The 23,035-nt window shown below is 43.2% G+C and overlaps 1 protein-coding gene across 1 annotated transcript in view; it reads right to left on the bottom strand.

The window, feature by feature from the left end:
* The window catches only part of CPQ (carboxypeptidase Q), a 327,320-nt gene that overhangs the window by 34,066 nt on the left and 270,219 nt on the right, over positions 1-23,035 (bottom strand). The window contains exon 6 of the mRNA XM_075270330.1: positions 17,726-17,817. Coding sequence (XP_075126431.1) covers positions 17,726-17,817 — 92 coding nt within the window. The remainder of the gene's footprint in view (positions 1-17,725; positions 17,818-23,035) is intronic.

The following is a 23,035-nucleotide window of genomic DNA, read 5'->3' as shown; positions in this document are numbered from 1 at the left end:
GACACTTTGCAAACCCATTCAAGTGAATGGGTTTGAAAATTGATTTCTGGTTTTCCGTCGTACGCTCTCTGTGGTGTACGCCCGTGAGCATCTTGTGCCTCTCTGTGGCCAAACTGTTTTTTTTCATAACTGGACACAAAGTCCTGCATGTCTGACTTTGTGTCTGGTTAAAAAAAACGTTTTGCAGCAGAGAGGCACAAGATGCTCACGGGCGGACACCTTGCAAACCCGTTTAAGTGAATGGGTTTGAAAACTGACTGCCGGGTTTCCGTCTCCTGTCCAGTTTCTTGGGGCAGAAGACGGAAACCTGTAAAGCGGAGACCGGGCGCAGGTGTGAACCCGCCCTAATTGATGCAGAAAAAATATATTGGAACATTGTATCATTTCCCATTTCAATACCCCATTCCATTACTTTACAAAACTTTTCATCAACTTTCACTTTTTTTCTTTTTTACTAAACGTATAGTGAACGTTACAGGATTACACTCCTAGTATAAGTATACTCTGAACATATCATAAAATATAATACATTTAAGGCAAAAGTGGGTCCATTTTTTATTATGTGGAATCTTACAGATTATGTGCCTCACACATCGCTGACCAATTCAGCCGCTGCTCAAAGTTCAACTTGTAGTTAGAAGTCTGAAAAAAACGGAAGGTGTCAGATGCTCCTCGCCATCCAGAGTCAGCTAATGACAAGGACCTCGGAGTTCTCTATCATTACCCTCTCCACTTTCCTGGCAGCCTCATCCACCTATTTGTTGCTGTGATTGCTCCTCTAACCTATCCTTACAAGAAGAATAAAACCCTCTATAGGTCACGTCAGTCTGTAATTTGGCGCCAGATCTCCACATCATGTCTCAGTTCATCCATGAATTACATTCTCGACAAGACATTATGACAATACATCCCATACGGGTCTGCATGCTGGCTTGTAACTTGTAAGAAAGTATTGTATATCTGTATACTTTATATAATTCCTTTATATACCAATATGGATCCGATCAGGCTGGAAAGGGAAGAAATATGACCATTGTTACGAGTGTCCGGAATCCAATCGGCAGGTTTACAAATACACATTGTATTTCTTCCCAAGATCGCGCATGGCAGCGGTAGCCGGTAATTTTCTTATTTATACCTTGGCGGCGTGTGCTTCTAATATTGAGCCACCCACATATTACAATCACATTATTACTAAATGTCTAACCCCCGTACCTGACAAATCACTGGAAGAATTCAATATAAACCTATTATAACAAACTTACTGAAAGTAAATGCGACACATGGCGTAGAGTTCAAGCGTAAGAGTAAGGTATGAAAAGAGTAAAAAGTAATAGACACTGCCCGGTCTGTGTATGACGTAGCAGTGTCGGGCGGCTAAGAACAAGGCATTGAGGTTTGTACCTGCTGCCAACATAGGACAGACGGTGGAAAACAGATAGAGCAGAGGTAACCCCAACGTCTGCAATGGGTGGGCTCCTCCTCATACGCCACCGTGTGTTGATGGGGTGGGGGTGTTCTCAATTCTAACAATTGATGGGGTCCTACGACTTCCTATCCAGTGTGCAGGTGTGCTGAGTTATATCCCTTTAAAAAATTTTCTCCAATTATACAGAATGGCCATAAAAGGCCATTGTGTTCTCTTACGAATCCATTTTGTTTCGTCCAGCAGAGAAAATACAAAGAGCTCTACATGGGCCATATACTATCAAACAACATCTACTCCTCTATGTACATACACACTTGGTAAATATTAGGTCAGCTCAACCCCAGACCACTGTCCTTAATGAAGAAGTCATTGAACAAAAACCTCCAGAATTTTTATATATTCTCAAAACACAAGCTCTGTTTATACAAAATTCAGATATTTAGTAATTGCCTGCCTATTAGTATAAGAATTTCCAATAGAATGGGATTTCACGCCATAATAGTTAGGCTCTGCCCTCATCGGTGTCATGGCTTCCATTTAGGGCCACCTGAATCAAATAGTGTTTTTGCCTTGTGAACTGCTGCCTATGATAGTAAGATATTGTTGTTTTTGTCCATATGCAAATGCACACTATGGAGCAATGAGGGTGTTGCTGTTGCTCCAAAGTGCTCATTTGCGTTCAGTATGAACGGCAATATTTTGGTAACGGAGGCAGCAGTTTACAAGATGGAAAGCACTATGTGATTCAGGTGTCCCTAACCTATGTTTCAGCGTGGCTGGGTTGATATGCTGGGTGTTGGTGATAAACTCCCTTCAACCACTTCCGAACCACCCATTCACTTAATACGTCTGGGCTGTCCACCTCCAACTTTGAAAGGATGTATATATACAAAAGTGTGCAGCTTTAGGAACGGGATGTCGGCTGTTACTGTTACATCCCAGAGAGAAGGCAGGGACGGTTTATTACTGTCCCTGCCTTCACAATCTCTTTGTATATTGTGCCCCCCAAAAAGTCTATTATGACTTCATGGGTGGTACGATGTGTAAAAAGAAAAAAAAAAATGGAAAAAAAATAAACTGAACCCCCCTGCCACCACCCCAACCCCATCACAGGTTCGCTTTCGCTTTACCGGATAAAACTGCTTCGAGCTCGAGCACCAGCTATCCTGAGGGAAACTTCGGAGGGAACCGGCTACTATATGGTTCGATTAGTCTTTCGCCCCTATACCAAGGTCAGACTACCAATTTGCAAGCTGCGGACCTCCACCAGAGCTTCCTCTGGCTTTGCCCTGCCCAGGCATAGTTCACCATCTTTCAGGTTCTATCCCTGTCCCCAGCGACATACCAATAAATGTGATCAAAAGTAAAAACAATTGTAATGGAGATGGAAAACTATTATGTTACTGTTATAGTCCTCAAAATCACATGTACAAAAAAAAACTGTGTTCAGTCCTGAACCAGGGACTATAGCCTGGCACTGAAATGGTTAAGTAAAAAATGAAATAAGACCCCTTTTCCACAATGTTTGAGAGATCTGGCCTGTACATTTCCTGATATTAACCCCTTAGTGACCTGCATACTGATAACGTACGGCTCAGAGCCTTGCCGCTAGCGCCCATTGCCTTACACATAAGAAGACATATGGTCGAGCAGATACATGGACATGCATGTGACTGGAGGAGAAGACGCGGGAGTGCGAAGAACTGTCAATAAAAGCGGCATATTAACAATTGTACCGAATAATAAATCCTTCCCTCCATAAGAAAGATGCAATTATTCATTACCTGTAATAAGACATCGGATGCCTCAATTGTCGCTCACCCCACTGAGACCTCCGAGCAACCAACACAAAAAGAAGCCATAGTTCAAGCATGCAGTAATCCAGCCAGAAAGCCATTCCCGGAAAGTGTTTATGGGGCACGATTAAACAATTGCAAAGGGCACAAGTCAGAGAGTTACAATCCGAGCCATCCATCAAAGAGAGCAACCAAAAGCGTTACATACAAGCCACTTCTACATTACTGCATGTGAACAGAGACATCCACAGCGGAGAAGGATGGAAAAATAATGAACATATACCCATGCAGAAGTAATCCCTTAAAGGGAGTCTGTCATTAGAAAAACACCTTTGTATCTTATGGCAGTTCTACTCCGGCCTTCCATGCTATTCTTCTCTTCGCCGTTTCTAATAAAATCTGTTTCTTCTGTTATGCTAATGAGTATCATGGAGCACTAGGGGGCATCACCCTGTTCTCTGAGCACCCCCTGCATCATAACTTTCCCCTTAGCTTGTTGTGTTCACTTCCCTCTTCCACTTGGCCCGGGCTTGCGCAGTCGGCTCTGCCCGGGCCGCCATTTTCCAGTGTTTTGTTGCAGATAGTTAGGTCATGGTCACCCCCTTATGAATAGTTCCCCCTTATGAATAGTTCTCAATGTGAACAAGATACCGTATCTCTGTTTTTGTCAATATGCATATGAACTCTTTGGAGCAATGAAAGTGCAGCTGCTTACCTCTTTGGAGCAATGTCACCCACTCCACTCCACCATAGTAATTTCACCTCGTCACCAGGCGTTTTACACATGAACCATGCGAAGAGAAAAGTGCCGCTTGCAGGACTATTCTCTCCGTATGTTTGTGTTCACACCAAGCCGAAACCACACGGAGTCCATTATAGTCTATGTGGTCTGCGGGTTTCCCAGGTAACCGCTTTTTAATGCGTATAGGTTTCCATTGGTGGGGACTCCCCGAACGGAAACCCAAAAGCAGATGTGAATCAGCCCTAAATTTGCATTCCGGGGATAAGTACGTGGAGTCATTGTGCTAAACTGCTTTGATACACCCTTATTTCCCCCTCCCTTATTTGAGCGACACGGTCAGGGAGCTAATCTGAAAACTTAGTTGGCCTTGTCTTCTCGGCATGAGAGCAGTGTGCGCCAAAACCGGGGGAACATATGTTACATTCCGGTGAGCCTCACCTATCACACTGCGTTGCTAGTTGATTGACAGACTCTCTTTTAAGTCCTGGCTCGAATTCCCATTCCATACGCAGCCTTGTCCTCATGTTGTGTACGGCCTTGCAACTCCCCCCATTGACATCTACATAGGAGAACTACAATGGACAGGTGTAGCCATGCTCCTGGAAGAAAGTAACCCTGTTTTTCCAATCTTGTCCCAAGTGCAGTAAAAGGACCTTTTAAATAACATTTTTGGTAGTTTTCCTTCACCGGCCCACTAATGTTGAAAGCAAGCTGCCAAGTGTGGGAGGTAGAACTATAATATATAGCGTATTTCCTGCTGGAAAACATGCAAAACCATCATGGACAATATTTTGACAAGCGCAGATTAAGGAGGCCGTCAAGGCTTATCAGAAATAGGCTAGCATGGCTTTTCACTCTTGTAAGTAGTTCAAGTAAAATAAGATTACGCTCTAAACATCTTATAAATAGACTGAATGTTGGTCCAGCTGCTTCTAATGAATCTCGCCTAATGCTTTTATAAGTTTAGGCCTTTCAACATTGAAACAACTACTGGCACTTTTTATACAATTGGCCGAGAAGCTGTTTTTATGCATTTGTGGCTTCCAACTTCTTCCTCTTTTCCCAGGGTCCTTTTAATGGCTTCAACATTCCAAGCCACCCAGCACCCAACTAATTCAACATCCGACGCACGCCAAGAAAAACCTCACAACACTAATATCTATAGCTTGGCTGGCAGATAAGAAAAAATATACAGAATATGGTTTAGAATGGAAACATTCGCAATAAAAAATGAACTTCTGAAACGAACCACAAAAAAAGCGAAAAATGGGGGGAAAACATTAGAATGAAAAATAACCTTTGAGTTGTTACTGTAAGCTAATGTCTGGAGGGGCGATGTGGACTACAGATTAATATTCACACAATTTGGCAAAAATTTGTGCCACAAACACCGCCAGTGGCGTAACAGCCGGGGTAGTAGTGGTAGCAGTTGCCACAGGGCCCGGGACATTAGGGGCCCAGCAACAGCCACTACCGCTGCAGGTTTTTTCTTTCTTAATAGTTTGTTACCGGTAACGGGCCCTATTTACTTACCAATCCTGGCAGGGGCCAGGATCAGTAAGTGACGCCATGGGCCCCACAAGCACTATTATTATATTCAGGGTTCTTTTCAGACCCCCTGAGTATAATGATCGGAGGCCTGGGAGAGGTAAGGGAACATAACAAACACTGTTACTTAGCTCTCCACGCTCCATACAGGCTTCGGGACTAGTTGTGTGACATCCCTGACGTCACTTGACCGGGACCTGCGTCCCGGGTCATGTGACGTCCGTACGTCATTAAAGATGGCCGACACCACCGAAGACTGCAGCGGAGCTGGAGATAGGTAAGTAACAATGTTTTTTTATGTTTGTATCCCCCCCCCCCCCCCCCCCCGGGTCTCTGATGATCATACTCTGGAACAGACCTGGGCAAAGCCCGGCCCCCGGGCCATATCCGGCCCTCTGACTGATTCAGTCCAGCCCGCACAGCTCTGACTAGGGAGGCGTGTCTCGGGGGGCGTGTATAGGGGGCGTGTCTTAGTGCCGGCCGAAGATGGAGATGTGGAGCGTGTCATAAAGTACTGAGAGATGTAAGGTGAGCTGCAGGGGGGAGAGAGAGTGTGTGTGTGTGTCTATATGTGTGTCTGTCTATATGTGTGTGTCTATGTCTGTCTGTCTATGTGTCTGTCTATATATGTGTGTGTGTGTCTATATGTGTCTGTCTATCTGTATGTGTGTGCCTCAGCAACCTAGGGGCAGAGATGGAAGGGGAATGGTATACTAGGGCAGAGATGGCAGATGGAGGGGGGGACATGAAACTGGGGGAGAGATGGAGGGGGGACATGAAATGGGGAAAATAAAGGGGGATATGAAACTGAGGGAGAAATGGAGGGGGGGCATGAAACTGGGGGTAGATGAAGAGGGCACTTAGACTGGGGGGACATTAAACCGCGGAGGTAGCTGGAGGGGGACCTGTCTGCCTCTAGTTGCCCCCAGTTTAATGTCACCCTCCAGCTACCCCTACGGTTTAATGTCTGCTTCCCGATTTTAATGTCCCCCTCTAGTTGCCCCCAGTTTCATGTCCCGCTCCAGCTGTCAATTTATTGCCCCCCTCCAACTACCCCCACTGTTTAATGCCCCCCTCCAGCATCTCCAGTTTCATGTCCCCTCTAGTTTCCCCCAGTTTATACTGAGGCACCAGGAGAGGGACCTAATACTGTGGGGCAGTTGGAAGGGAACATTATAATGTGGGGACATATAATGTACGGGTGACTGTAGGAGGATTATACTTTGGGGGGGCACATGGAAAGATGATTGGGAATGGGCGGAGTCAGCGTAGAAGTGGGTGGAGCTAAATTTGCTGTGGCATGGCCCTCTAGCATAGTTCCAATTTCTTATGCGGCCCCATGGGAAAATTAATTGCCCACCCCTGATCTGGAAAGACCCCATAGTATAATAATTGTTCATGGGTGTTCATTATGGGGCATAATACTGTGCGCAGGGGCCACTATGGGACATAATACTGTGTGCAGGGGCCACTGTGGGGCATAATAGTGTGTGCAGGGGCTACTATGGGGCATAATACTGTGTGCAGGGGCCACTATGGGGCATAATACTGTGTGCAGGGGCTACTATGGGGCATAATACTGTGTACTGGGGCCACTATGGGGCATAATATTGTGTACTGGGGCAACTATGGGGCATAATAGAGCGCGCAGGAATGCGACGGGTGGTTTGTCGGTCTAAGTCTTCGGTGTCGGTCAGGAAGGGGGGGGGCCATGTCAAAAGTTCGCCATGGGGCCCCGCCATTCCTAGTGACACCACTGAACACCGCCCTATAGGCCTTGCATAAAAATTAGGTGTTTTAGACAATTTTTGTGCCATGTACCTCCCCATTAACCTATGGAGTCAGAAGAAATCCCAGAGGATAACGATAGCACTTCTCATTTGGGCCGAGATCTCTTAAATCGAATCTTGTGAGGTTCACCCTTCTATAATCTTGATATTTTCACAAATCTCTGACAGACTGCAATTCACAACATAACCACTAGGTGGCCTCACATAAACACATACAAGAAATGGACCTTATGACACAGTATAGTTTTGAAAAGCTGGTCATCTTGCACACATTTGGACATGTTCAACTAAAAGTAAGGATGAACATATCTGTAGTTCAACTATCGTAGTTGGCAGTGAGCCAAGGCTTCTGTCTATGATGGTTATGAATAGTGTCTATGCCCACATTGCCCCTATGCCCATATTGTCAGTCTTGAATACGATTGCACAACCAATACTACATGTAAAAAAAACCACAAGGCTGGTTCTCAGATTTCGACTCTGGATTTACACTTTGCTTTGCTGCTCTGCGTCCCCCACCCTATCTAGGTTAAAGTCCATTGTTCTTCTCCTATGACACGTTAGTGTGAACATCCCTTTAAGTTCAACAATAATTTTCAGAAGTGCTCAAGAAGTTATTTTTGAATTTTTGTCCAGTTTTAGAAACTCTATTTTTATATTCCTAACAGATGAACTCTGAGTCAGAGGGGGGTCCCAAATTTGTCTATTTTTAGACATGGGCTTTTCTTCGGTATCATCATCTCTTGGCCAAAGTGGAGATTACAGTGGTTCCAAAGAGTGTCTTGCTCTCTAGAGGACCTTTCCTATGCTACCAGCCTATTGATCTGAATGGGTACTGTGTAATACTTATGGTGTGCCTCCAATTATAAAACCATAGTCAGATAAATAGAAAAACTTTGTATCATATCTTATTAAACAAATTCAGGCTGAGTTACTTCTAACATAGAAGTCTATGGAGAACAGTGGGAGAAGGAGACCGTTGGAATGGACAAACACATACAACACCTGCTAAGCTCTGCTACTCTGTAAGCGAAAGAGCTCTGGCCCAGTAGAAAAACTGAATATTTACGGCTAAACCCAATGAGCTCAGATGACTGCCTCCTCGTCCTTCCTCTATTCATAGACTTTTCAACTTATTAGGCTGTTCTCTCTCTACTTCCTTTCACTTGGACTGTTATCTCTAAAAGCATTCACATCCATCTTCAGCCTGACACGTAAATCTATGGAAAAGGAGAGGAGGAGGAGGAGGAGGCTGCTATTGGCTTGTCAACTGATTTATTGCCTCATTTTCTGAGTAGTAGAATCTTTTCTCGAAAGATACAGCAGTGTCAAAATATCTTTCTGGCTCGTGGAGTTTAGAAGTTGTGGAATGTGTCTTTTCCAGCAGGCTCCTCCTACCACTCTCCATAGACTTCTATATAATAAGTAACTCAGCCTGATAAATGGAGAAGGAAACATATTTTGCTAATAAGATATATTACAAAATTTCTTATAATCACCTGTCCTATTCATTTGAAAAGTCTATTTATAATTGGAGGTACACTTTAATTTCTCTTATGGTGATCCTGCAGGAAAACGGAATACTTACTGACATCTAGACCCACTGACTACAAGTGAGTGTTGGGGGTCCCAGCAGGGACATGTCATGGTAACCTTCTAACAAATACAGAATATTTAGTACCCATCAGTGTTTGTAGGACTAAGAACTAAGGCTCTGGGTTGGAGATTCCGTTGCAGAACCAAAAATTGGTCTGACTATAGAAGGATCCCAAGAGGGTCAGGGGTCCATTATTTATTTATTTATTTTTTTTTTACAGATGAAAAAACAGGATTTTCATCCGCGATTCTGTGCCGGCAACTCTAAACTGAGACTTTGTCGTAGATGTGAAAGTAATTTTATACTGAAAAATGGTAAATGACAATAAAAGCAAAAACCCACTAAATCAGAGAGAGAATTTCTGAGTTGAGTCTTGAGCCTGTGAGGTAGCTGCGAATCCTCAATCTCAGGGTAACATTCTACGAGTTCCCAGGCGAGCCTGTAATCCAATACTCTACTCAATTCCACATTGTCGTCTGAAGATTAATCTGGTGACTATCTATATACACAGAGCGGTCAGGATACCGTAGCGCGATATTATGATCTGGATATAGTATAGCGTTGTGTTTATTATGCAAGTTCGCAGGATTTCGTTAAATTAGTCATTCACGCTGCTAACAAAAGTGGCAACAATCGCTACAGAGTGACCTTTGCCAGGAATAATTAACAAGGCCTATTTGCACAGATCACTCTGTGTGACATTAGACCGGGAGCGTCTTAAGACAAAGATGACAACGGGGAGAAGCTCAATTACGTGACTCACTGGCCGCACCACTGGAACTGTCAGGAGGTGGATTACACAGGCACATAATAAAATTACAGTATATTTGTCCAGGGTTTAGTGTGAAATCTGGCAAACGCTTGCACTTGAAACTAAGGGGGATTACAAGGTGGAAGAAGCCACAATCCATGCATGTGAGTAGTCCGCACAAGAATCTCGGCCCCGGGTGATGACAAGATAATGACTAAAAATTTACGGGGAAGGTTTTATCAGTTATCTACAAGTATTTCAAACAGACTAGTGCAGTACAGCGGTTAAACATTTTACGCTAAGCCTTTCTAGACCCCACGTTCAGTTTTTGTTATTTCAGAGCTCCAAATCTTCAGCAAAGACTGAGAAGAATTATAACATTCTGTCTCTACTCAGCTCTCCACTAGAGGGAGCCGATTGCATGTTCAATACAAAAACAGTATGCAGTAAGCGCCCTCTAGTGGTGGCTGATGGAAGCTAGGTTTTTATCATTCTGCATCTGTGCAAAGGATTTGGAACGCAGTATTCAACCAATACAAACTTCCCAATGAGACATATTTGGCATGACAAATTTTTCGGTTTGCTACACCAAGCCTCTTGCCACATCAAAGTGACATCCCATATTCCAGAAAAAGAAAAGGTAGGTCAATGACCTATAGCTTCTATTGTTAAGACTTGGATGAAATAATAGCCCTGGATCATTGACCTATACTTTCTATTTTGGTGCACAAAAGAAGAAAGAAGATTTTGGTTTTCATTTTTTCATGCTGTTACCCCATTCCCCACTTCTTTTTGTTTGAGGGACTGTGTTGTTGGATCAGCTGATTATTAAAATGGTCAAAGATGATTATTTAGGGAGTAACCAACAGCCTGAAGTGATGGTCAGGCAGCAGGGAGGCAGTAGGCTAGTATTTTTTAGGCTAAGAAGAGCCAATAACATAGTTAACTTCCTAACCAGACAATATCAGTCTGCTGCAGGTTGTTATACAAAGAGGGGATCGCACATCATTTTTATTTAATATTTTTATGAAGGGTTTTTCTCCTTTCTTGATGACTAACCAGATACAAGAAGCAGCACTTAGCTGGTATGACCAGGGTGGGATAGGTTATGGTTATTGCCCCTTCCCACCCTGCAGATGGATGGATACTGTTGGTACCAGGCTCTTCCCGGTACCCCTAGTGACTCTGGGTACTGGAGTAATAGTAAGGAGGTTAGTGCTAGCTTTTTTTTTTTTTTTACTAATATTAAGCTCCAGTCATAGTAATGGACATTGTTGGTGAGATAGCTCTATTACTAAGGCAGTAACACAGTAAAAACACACACACTAGAAAAGAAAAGTTTACAGAAATAAAACTCCCCTAAAACTTTTCTCCTCTGTACTAAAACTAAAAGCCAAGGGCCTACAATTACTATTGGTTGTGTTATACCACATGGGTACAATTATTAATAATTATGGATCATCTCGGAAGGTCCCATGCAGCTGAAAATAAAGTGCAGGGACTCTTACAGCTACAATGGAGTCTCTTCACTATCTGAATGATTAGAGTCACTATACTCACTGACCTACTTTCAATGACCGACAGTAACTCCAACCGCAAACAGTAGGGTAAACTATCCACTACTGTTGTTTGTGCGGGAGGGGGTACTACCCACGTTTCATATAAACTGCAGGGTAGGTTGTGCATTCCCAGAAGGCTCAAGGACTGTGTATAATATTGCCCTAGCTTTGCCATTTCTTTGACCGCTACCACCGCTACATTTGTAAGAAATGCTCGATGGAGGTTTTTTCAGTTCAAGGAAACAATATTAGGCATTAATATTGACACTATACAACACAAATACAACATAGCAACATGCTAAAAACACTTGAACAGCTGCAATTCACAATACACTGAATGACCAGACATAAACATATACAGTATTACTTCTTGACACAATATCGCAAATTGATATTGTCTTGAAAAGCTGATCATCTCATGACACACATATCCGGATATGTCAAAGCAAAATGAAAGGTAGGGGAACATGGAAAGTTTTGCTACATAAATTATGGGCACATGTTCCTATCCACAGGACAGGGCATAAGTGGGGACCATTTTACTGGGGTGATCAGTAGGAGAGGGGACTGAAAGTGAATGGAGCACTAGTTTGCCTGTATGACCGGAAGTCCATTCACTGCTATGGGGCTGCCTCTTCTATAGCACTCGCAGCCCCATAAAACGGCAGTCACACAAAAACACTTGGGCTTCATTCACACGAGGCTGGGAACGTTCCTCCTGGTCACCGGGATAAGTGTACAAAATGGCACAACCCCTTTAAGTACATTTTTTTTTATTCTATCACATCTACTTCTGTCTATCATCAACCAGGGCCCATTTCTATAGTGTGACCCCATTGCAGCTTCCACAGAACAGTATTACAGATACAGAGCTGAACCGAAAAACAAAATGAACTGAAGGATGTAAATCACAAAGCACCTAAAAGTCTTTTCTAGCAGCAGTTATATAATGAAACGTTCCAAAAATTCTTTTCTTGCATAGGTCACTACCATAAAACTCCAAGCAGGGAAAGTTAATTGAAAATTATGTAAACGTCAACCAAAATTGTAAGTCTATTGGACACTAGACAGGACCCAAGTGAAAATAACAAGTGAGTAGGCCATTATGTATGAGGAGTTCTAGCTAGAAAAACAAGTCTGTTCCTAAAACGGCTGAAAAATAGAAAGGTTATGGATCTTGCAGAGAAGAAACACAGCAAATTATTCTGTAAAAAAAAAGTGCTTTAAATGTGCAAAAGTAGTGAAACATAGGTATAGGTAGATGTGCTGTGCTTAACCCGCTTGGACATGCTGGAACGTAATGCCGCTCATTGAAAATGCCTTCGGATAATTTTTATGGGGCTACTTAGCATTCCTTGTGTAAATTGTGATGCAGTCATAGCAGGTGAAATCCTGCAAATCTCAGCTGAAGCATCAACCAGTTTGGTTTGTGAGAGTGGAGCTTGGCCCAGCTGTCTCGCCACCTAGAACAGTGAATCCTGAAATCCGGTGGGGTCATCATAAAAGACCATTCTGTCACCTTGACCTGTAATTGGGCAGCAGCTTTGCATAGGACTTGAGGAGGCCCCTTGACTGGAAGTGAAATTCCTTGAAATTCCAGCTCGCTTCCTGGAGAGTGACTATACTATGGGTTCAAGGGAGCCGTGGAAATTACTATTGTTTGTGATCACAGACTGTGGAAATACCATCTCAAGGTCCTCCTCTAAATTCTGTTACATGGGTTACTCAATCTGCAGAACCCGTTGTTATTGCAACCAATGTCATAGTCTATTCTAAGAGAGCGAGAATAAACCAATACACAGTGTGCCTTCTATGAGAATCTGTAACCATCACACTGTGTGCTATCTGACTGTTTAGTTGTACATAGTAACCACCAAGTTCTGTGCCTTTACAAGCCTTGCACCTAACTGTGCCTGTAAACCCCAATCCTTATGTCTTATACTGTAATCATTAAGCCTTGTGCCTAACTGTGCCTGTAGACACCCAGCCATATGCCTTATATTGTAACCATTAAGCCTTGTGCCTAACTGTGCCTGTAGACACCCAGCCATATGCCTTATATTGTAACCATTAAGCCTTGTTCCTAACTGTGCCTGTAGACACCCAGCCATATGCCTTATATTGTAACCATTAATCCTTGTGCCTAACTGTGCCAGCAGACACCAAGCCTTGTGCCTTATATAGTAACCATTAAGCCTTGTGCCTAACTGTGCCTGTAGACACCCAGCCATATGCCTTATATTGTAACCATTAAGCCTTGTTCCTAACTGTGCCTGTAGACACCCAGCCATATGCCTTATATTGTAACCATTAATCCTTGTGCCTAACTGTGCCAGCAGACACCAAGCCTTGTGCCTTATATAGTAACCATTAAGCCTTGTGCCTAACTGTGCCTGTAGACACCCAGCCATATGCCTTATATTGTAACCATTAAGCCTTGTTCCTAACTGTGCCTGTAAACACCCAGCCATATGCCTTATATTGTAACCATTAATCCTTGTGCCTAACTGTGCCAGCAGACACCAAGCTTTGTGCCTTATATAGTAACCATTAAGCCTTATGCCTAACTGTGCCTGTAGACACCCAGCCATATGCCTTATATTGTAACCATTAAGCCTTGTTCCTAACTGTGCCTGTAGACACCCAGCCATATGCCTTATATTGTAACCATTAATCCTTGTGCCTAACTGTGCCAGCAGACACCAAGCTTTGTGCCTTATATAGTAACCATTAAGCCTTATGCCTAACTGTGCCTGTAGACACCCAGCCATATGCCTTATATTGTAACCATTAAGCCTTGTTCCTAACTGTGCCTGTAGACACCCAGCCATATGCCTTATATTGTAACCATTAATCCTTGTGCCTAACTGTGCCAGCAGACACCAAGCCTTGTGCCTTATATAGTAACCATTAAGCCTTGTGCCTAACTGTGCCTGTAGACACCCAGCCATATGCCTTATATTGTAACCATTAAGCCTTGTTCCTAACTGTGCCTGTAAACACCCAGCCATATGCCTTATATTGTAACCATTAATCCTTGTGCCTAACTGTGCCAGCAGACACCAAGCTTTGTGCCTTATATAGTAACCATTAAGCCTTATGCCTAACTGTGCCTGTAGACACCCAGCCATATGCCTTATATTGTAACCATTAAGCCTTGTGCCTAACTGTGCCTGTAAACCCCAAGCCTTGTGCCTTCTATAGTAACCATTAAGCCTTGTGCCTTCTTTTGGAATAAAGATAAAATTCCAAGTTATAGCTGCCTTTCTATCTTTTTACTGCACCATCTTTCAGTGGCAACATCTCTGGTGCTAACTGAAGATTGTCATGGCAAAGGTATTTTATATTCTAGAACATACCACAATCTAATAACGCATGAAGATACTAAATCTGTTATGGCTAGATGCTTGGACAGGTACGTGTACCCAGTGTGTCGCTACAATATGTCCATGCCACTGTGTCCCAGAGTTATATCCAGTAACAACTTCTGCTGGCCTTACTTCCACATCTTGGTACTAAAATTGATATGCAGAGGTTTAGTTACACAAATCATGAGTCAGGGCTGCAAGAGTTTTCCAAAGGACAGAAAAGTATAGGTCAAGGCAGGTAACCTAAGACATCTAACACCTTCACAAATGGACAGGAACCATAGGAGCCTTGATGCTCAGGCAAGATATGGAAGTTCTGAGTAGGTCCACATAATTAGAGGTCCTCATTGCTTCGAAGAAATGGTTTTTTACTCTGGAAAAATTGATGGTTGTGAGACAAGGAAAAGGACGTAGGTGTTGGTGTCCCAGTATAATAATGTCACCGTAAACATGCCACCTAGTATAACAGTGCCACCCTAAAGATGGCTACTTTTGTGGGACCTACCCGAACAAAGAGTTTCATTATTATACTCCTCTTTATCCATGTAATCAGATGACAAGCAATAAAAATACACATTGCGGATTCTAGTTAGAAGGAAATTGCTAAGGAAATCAACATTGCTTATTTTGTGAGAACGACTGCAGTGAGACAAGACCTTCTGTATGTCATGTTGTTAGACTCTTCTCCGAGCGTCTTGTGACTTCTTATAAACAGTCTGTGATTTATAAAAGAAAACCATTTTGCAGTTTTATTTCTATGTACATCATGTTTCTTAGAAACAGCAAGTTTCCCCTGTAACTGCGTTTCACCGAGGGACAACAGGGCAATGACGCCACCCAAAATGTGCAGCCAACAACATTCCTACTGGAAAGAAATCCGACACAGCTTTATGCCTTCTTCATGACATTACTCAACTCAGGGCTTATTTAATTAGCAATTATTTTAGGATCATTCCAGGTAAAATGTAAATGAAACCCACGGCGGGGTGACTTGTGGTGGTAATAATGCCGCTGACTTTCATCAACCGATAAACCAATTCCTAGGCTCATTCTAGTGAGCCACTTATGGTGCTTATGGCAAAAACCTAGATCCTCAATCATGAAATGGAGGCCAAAAGAGTGTTCTGCACAATTCTTCAAGGACGTACAAGTGCCAGAGGTACGGGGCATGCGGACTGAACCGAAGTGTACGTCTTTGGTAATTTGACTTTGTAATCAACTATATTGGCACCACCTGATTACTATGGTGGGACATGGGAGTCTACTGGAGTTGAGTACGTGTTACGAGAACCTCAGGGGAGATATCTTGTGAATATTCGTGAGGTTCATCCTCCAGTTTTTTTCAGAGTGAACTTGTCTAAATTCCCCTTTGATTGGGTCTCAATGATCCCTGAAGTTATTCAGAAGGCCAGAAGAAGCCGAAGAAGATGTGCCAGAGCCCAGAGAAGGTGCTCTCCACCCCTGGGCCTCTGCATATAATAGAAATTTGCAGGTGGCAATTGGCGAACCCCAAAAATTCACAGCAAGAAATTGCTCGGTCAATGCTATATATTTGCCATTACGGCACATTGGACGGTGTGGAGGGGCCACTGTGGAACATAATAATGTGTGGCAGGGCCTCTATGGGATATTATACTGTGTGGAGGCCAATATGGGATATACACTCACCGGCCACTTTATTAGGTACACCTGTCCAACTGCTCGTTAACACTTAATTTCTAATCAGCCAATCACATGGCGGCAACTCAGTGCATTTAGGCATGTAGACATGGTCAAGACAATCTCCTGCAGTTCAAACCGAGCATCAGTATGGGGAAGAAAGGTGATTTGAGTGCCTTTGAACGTGGCATGGTTGTTGGTGCCAGAAGGGCTGGTCTGAGTATTTCAGAAACTGCTGATCTACTGGGATTTTCACGCACAACCATCTCTAGGGTTTACAGAGAATGGTCCGAAAAAGAAAAAACATCCAGTGAGCGGCAGTTCTGTGGGCGGAAATGCGTTGTTGATGCCAGAGGTCAGAGGAGAATGACCAGACTGGTTCGAGCTGATAGAAAGGCAACAGTGACTCAAATAGCCACCCATTACAACCAAGGTAGCCAGAAGAGCATCTCTGAACGCACAGTACGTCGAACTTTGAGGCAGATGGGCTACAGCAGCAGAAGACCACACCGGGTGCCACTCCTTTCAGCTAAGAACAGGAAACTGAGGCTACAATTTGCACAAGCTCATCGAAATTGGACAATTGAAGATTGGAAAAACGTTGCCTGGTCTGATGAGTCTCGATTTCTGCTGCGACATTCGGATGGTAGGGTCAGAATTTGGCGTCAACAAAATGAAAGCATGGATCCATCCTGCCTTGTATCAACGGTTCAGGCTGGTGGTGGTGGTGTCATGGTGTGGGGAATATTTTCTTGGCACTCTTTGGGCCCCTTGGTACCAATTGAGCATCGTTGCAACGCCAAAGCCTACCTGAGTATTGTTGCTGACCATGTCCATCCCTTTATTACCACAATGTACCCAACATCTGATGGCTACTTTCAGCAGGATAATGCACCATGTCATAAAGCTGGAATCATCTCAGACTGGTTTCTTGAATATGACAATGAGTTCACTGTACTCCAATGGCCTCCACAGTCACCAGATCTCAATCCAATAGAGCATCTTTGGGATGTGGTGGAACGGGAGATTCGCATCATGGATGTGCAGGCGACAAATCTGCGGCAACTGTGTGATGCCATCATGTCAATATGGACCAAAATCTCTGAGGAATGCTTCCAGCACCTTGTTGAATCTATGCCACGAAGAATTGAGGCAGTTCTGAAGCAAAAGGGGGTCCAACCCGTTACTAGCATGGTGTACCTAATAAAGTGGCCGGTGAGTGTAATAGTGTGTGGAGGGATACCTGTGAGACATTATACTGTATGGAGCTAACTGTTTGACATTATGCTGCATGGAGGGGCCAATGCGGGACATTATACTGTGTGGAAAGGTCACTGTGGGATATTATACTACATGGAGGGCAGCTATGGCATATGATCATGTCACAGGGTTAATTGTAATTTATGGTCAGACTTTCATTGCAAGACCTCCAAAGCGTTATTAAATTTTGGGAAAAATTCACTACAACATTGAAATGTCTCCTTACCTTGTGCTTGTCGTAATACTGACTGGCCCCCACTCCTCCTTGTTCTTCTCCAGTCCATAGCACCAGGCGAATTGTTCTTTTAGGACGAAGACCTGAAAGATGAAACAAATACTAGATTTATAGACAAAATGTGGTGTAGGACTCCTGGGAGCCAAATGAAATACGTCAGTAATATGCATAATATATTACACCGGGAGGACACAGTGTAAAAGTACAGGGATGCTAGACATATATATTATACTGGGAAGAAAGCAAGAAGACTTCAGAGAAGCAATGCAAGATGTGGAGGATGGAGGCTGGGAATGTGTCATAGGATCTGCACAGATATGACCATGTGAGTAGTCCAAGGTCTGTACAGGGGCCAAAGGGTGTGATATATAAGGCCGAAGATGATAATGGCCTTGTCTGATGAGAAAGGTCCAGGATCTTAACCAAAGTAGAAGGGCGAATAATAATATATCATGAAAGAGACAGAGGCTAATAAAGTGTCATGTACATAGTCCAGGCTGATAAAGTGTGACGGGTAAGGTCCAGGCTGATAACAAAAAATGTTGTAGAGTCCAGCCTGGTAGTGTGTAATACATAAGGCTCAGTCTGGAAGTGTATAATATGTGGTGTCTAGGATGTGTATTATGAGGGGTCTGGACTGGTAGTGTGTGATACGTAGGCCTCAGTCTGGTAGTGTGTGATATGTAGGGCTCAGTCTGGTAGTGTGTGATACGTAGGCCTCAGTCTGGTAGTGTGTGATACGTAGGCCTCAGTCTGGTAGTGTGTGGTGTGATACGCAGGCCTCAGTCTGGTAGTGTGTGATACGTAGGCCTCAGTCTGTTAGTGTGTGGTGTGGTACGCAGGCCTCAGTCTGGTAGTGTGTGATACGCAGGCCTCAGTCTGGTAGTGTGTGATACGCAGGTCTCAGTCTGGTAGTGTGTGATACGTAGGCCTCATTCTGGTAGTGTGTGATACGTAGGCCTCAGTCTGGTAGTGTGTGATACGTAGGCCTCAGTCTGGTAGTGTGTGATACGTAGACCTCAGTCTGGTAGTGTGTGATACGTAGGCCTCAGGCTGGTAGTGTGTGATACGTAGGCCTCAGGCTGGTAGTGTGTGATACGTAGGCCTCAGTCTGGTAGTGTGTGATACCATACCTCCCAAACGTCCCGATTTCCGCGGGACATTCACGATTTCGGTGACGTGTCCCGCGGTCCCGGATGGAGGGAGGTATGTCCCGATTTCAACTCAGATCTGCGTCTGGAGGACCAGAGTATTTCGGTATTTTGTTCATCCGAATCTGTTCTGCTATTCCAAAGATATAAGCCCTGTTAGTAATGATGCAAGTTTGGGTCTACTAGCCAAATGGGTGGTAACAGTGTATGATACAAAGCACAGAGACCCCGCCCCCGAAGAACCACAAGAATTTTCATTAACACTAAAAGGTCTTATATCTTTGGAATGGCTGAATGGATTTGGATAAACAAAACACCAAAATGCTCAGAGTGACAGCGCCGATCAGATGAAGTCAGTCACTCAGCTTTTCTAACCTGTTGACAGGTGTTCTTTAAGGGAACAGGCTCATAATGCTTGATGTGTCAGGCCTAGGATGATAAAGCGTGATCTGCAAGGCCCAGGCTGATAATGGGCATTGCTTTGGGGTGATAATCTGTAGAGTGTTATTATACAAGAGGTTACAAAGCTACAGCCTGAGAGCAGTAAGAGTGGGATCCCAGCATAAAACACTACTGATGTAAAATGACAGCCAAGTTTCTGTAAAAACATCACAGTCAAAGTTACTCCTCTGTACCCCAAACAACAAACACTCGGCTGAAATACAGTATGCAATAATGAGATCCTCATGTGTCTCTATGGTGGATGGAATTATGCCTGCAAAGGAAAAATGTCTGCCCTTTGCCCCTTCACGATGGTATGTAAAGAATGACATAGAATAGCAAGACTGTTTCTACATTTTTTAACAAGGCCATTCCTTTTTTGATGTCTTCAAGGCACCACTGACATTCCAGATCAGGGTGAAGGGTCAATTTTAATTATTACATTGCAAAAGAAATTGCTTGATACTTTATTCTATATCACTAAAGTAACATAGCTGGCTCCTTCCAAGACATTGGTTGCTTATTAAAATTTTTTTTTTTTACAAAGACAGAAGACGCTGGGGAGGACCAAAGGGCAAGAGTAAAGATCTCTTGAAGGAAGCATGATAAATAATTCGCTATAAATAATAACAGGTATCTACCTACAGACATAAGACATAACAATGTCATGGAACCGCTGCAGTCCTGTATAAATCTCCAGGTCTCAGAACTGTATCCAATGGTATATAATAGGAGGCATTGTTCTCAAGACGTTCTCTACATTTTTCCACTAATGACTGATGAAAGCTATTCCTTTGCTTCAAGCCCTTGCTGGAAATGAAGACATACCGGAGTTGTCTTGGAGATCACTATAAGAAAATATATTCCTGTGCACGCTACCCTGCACCGTGCTATATGTCGGCCACACATAACTGTATTCTGAAATAGGCCGACACGTGCAGGTACAGTCTTGTATGCACAATAAAATAAGAAGCCGGTTTGCAATAGACTTGCATTGTCTTCCTCCTCAGATGGATTTCTAAGCACAGGAGGAGAAGCTGTTTATAGAGACCTGGGATCCTGAGAACAATGCCGCGTTGTCTATTATCATGGCAAGGAAACACAAGGCAGAAAAACAGATTTCTAAACAAACCACAGAATATAATGAGCAGAAAATAAATGTAACGCTACATTATATGGGATCCTGACTGCTTCATTATTTATTATGGACGCTTGCGCCACTTTCTTCAAATCCCCACCTTTATTTCCTATGAACGTTACCATATCTAAATCTGTAGACAAAGTTAAACATTTTTGCAAATAAAAGTAATTAAAACATTTGCAGAGTTTTAAAGATTTTTCTCCAAGGTTACGTTCACATCTGTGCAGTGTCCGTGTGAAAATCGGCAGAGGATCAAGTCCTGCATGGAGAAATTGGTTTCAGTTTTTATAGTCAATGAGGTCCGTGTGTAACCCTTTTTTTTGTTGGGTCTGCTTATCCGTGTTCTGGTCCTTCAATAGATCAGACCCCCTAGGGTTCAAGTCCTCTAGGGCAGTGATGGTGAACCTTTTAGAGACTGAGGGCCCAATCTGCAACCCAAAACCCACTAAATTATCACAACGTGCCAACACGGCAATTTAATCTTAATACTGTGCGGATCCACAATTGTGGACAGCTCCATACATGGAAATATAAAAAAGTTAACCACCTATGCAAACAGAATAGGAGGGAGGAGGCGGAGAGATCTGGAAGATGGATGCTGGCTCCAATCATGTGACCCAGAGAGAGAACTAGAAGGAATCCCAAGGTCAAGCTGCAAGCTGCAAAAGTAAATTTTTAAGTCCCTGGATAACCAGCCTAAGTTTTATGCTACATGCACAAGGTTTATCATGTGGCTGTGGTTTGTATTGATTAACACTGTATGCCAAATTTATGACAACTTTTTTTTTTTCTTTTTTTAAAGGGGCAACTGCACTTTATTACATGGGCAGTGTGCGGTCACAAGAATGGAAGTCCCTGGTTTGCCTGTGGGAATCCAAAAAAAAAAAAAAAAAAGAACTGATAGATGAACAAAGTGTCCCATATTCATTTTGACCAGGCCAAAATAACCTGCCGAAAACCCATGATGAAATACGTGTTATGAATAAACTTCTCCTGCATGTCCCAAAAATGTCACGTTAATGTGATATTTACTTTCTCCAGCCTTATGAAGAGACATGAGGTTAATGTATATAATATTTCATACATATAAGCAGTGGTCATTCTTTGAAGTAAGAAAAACCTATTTCATGGTATAAATCATGAGAATATTCGGTAGAAGCAGGGGTGCGGACCCAAACAGTCAAGACAGGGACACAAAATATGCAGAAAACCCGTTTATTTAGAATGAAAACAGGAAAATAAATAAACCTTGACTTCAGGCACAATATGAGCAAAACAAGATACAGCCTTAACTTCAGGTAAAAACAAAAGAAAATCCAGCTCGTCTAACCTAACTATACATGTGGCTTACTACCACTCATACAAAGAAAACAAGCACAAGTTTGTCTCACCGGACTCAGGGTTATAGGACAGAACCACACACCCCCTTTCACTCCATATAACTGCATTGAAGTGCAGGATCTGCATATTTTTTCTGGCCCAGGACTCACACCTGGAGCTGAGGCCTACTCAAGACCTGCACTGGACCACATATAAGTTAAAAACCTTGGGGGAGATATAGCCAGAATTCAGCACCTTGCCTGTCACCTCCTCTTTAATATACTCGACTATAGAGTTCTCAGTTAACAGCTGAAAGTCCTCTTGTTAGGACCCTTCATCTATTAGCCACAGCAGACGGCACATGTAGAGGACTCCCCAATCCATTACAATAAGAAGCTAATGAATTCAGTGAGAACTCCACAGTGCTTCATCATCCCTGCTGCAGTGCCACACATTAGCAGATTTTAATATTGGGGGTTTGGGCAATTCCCCAGGACCAGAGGGTTCTTGAGCAAGGCCAAAGACTCCCTGTAGGTTGCAATTTTTGGTGGTTTCTGGAACATATCAATGTAAAGGATCACTGGACTTAAGATTTGATACACATTGTGGTTTTAGCATGGATTTTGCCAAGAATTATGGGTAAAGCTATTACAAAACAGCTGTGTGCAATGATCTGCAGGACCTACAGTAGGACCTGCACAGATAAGGGCAGGTGACCATGTGTTCTTGAACTGTTACTGATGAAGGACCTCCAGAAAGGCCACATAATCTTATATGTACAGGTCCTGTTACTGTAGAAGGACCTGCACAAAGGTCACATGATCATATGTGTGAAGGTCCTGTTACTGTAGAAGGACCTGCACAAAGGTCACATGATCATATGTGTGAAGGTCCTGTTACTGTAGAAGGACCTGCACAAAGGTCACATGATCATATGTGTGAAGGTCCTGTTACTGTAGAAGGACCTGCACAAAGGTCACATGATCATATGTGTGCAGGTCCTGTTACTGTAGAAGGACCTGCACAAAGGTCACATTATCATATGTGTACAGGTCCTGTTACTGTAGCAGGACCTGCACAGATATTGTGTCCAGGGCTCATGGTGTATTTAGTCCTTGCTATATGATTCCCCCCAAAAATACAGGGGATTTCTAGAAGTCATAGTAGTAGAGGGAATTTTCAATATAAAGGGTTTGCAGATGGGTTTGACCATATGAACAATGGACATGATGTCACTTCCTAGGAAGA

This window comes from Leptodactylus fuscus, chromosome 4 (assembly GCF_031893055.1).
Source record: "Leptodactylus fuscus isolate aLepFus1 chromosome 4, aLepFus1.hap2, whole genome shotgun sequence".
Taxonomy (NCBI): Eukaryota; Metazoa; Chordata; class Amphibia; order Anura; family Leptodactylidae; genus Leptodactylus; species Leptodactylus fuscus.
The sequence above is the reverse complement of the archived record's forward strand: the minus strand, read 5'-3'. Positions and strand labels throughout refer to the sequence as shown.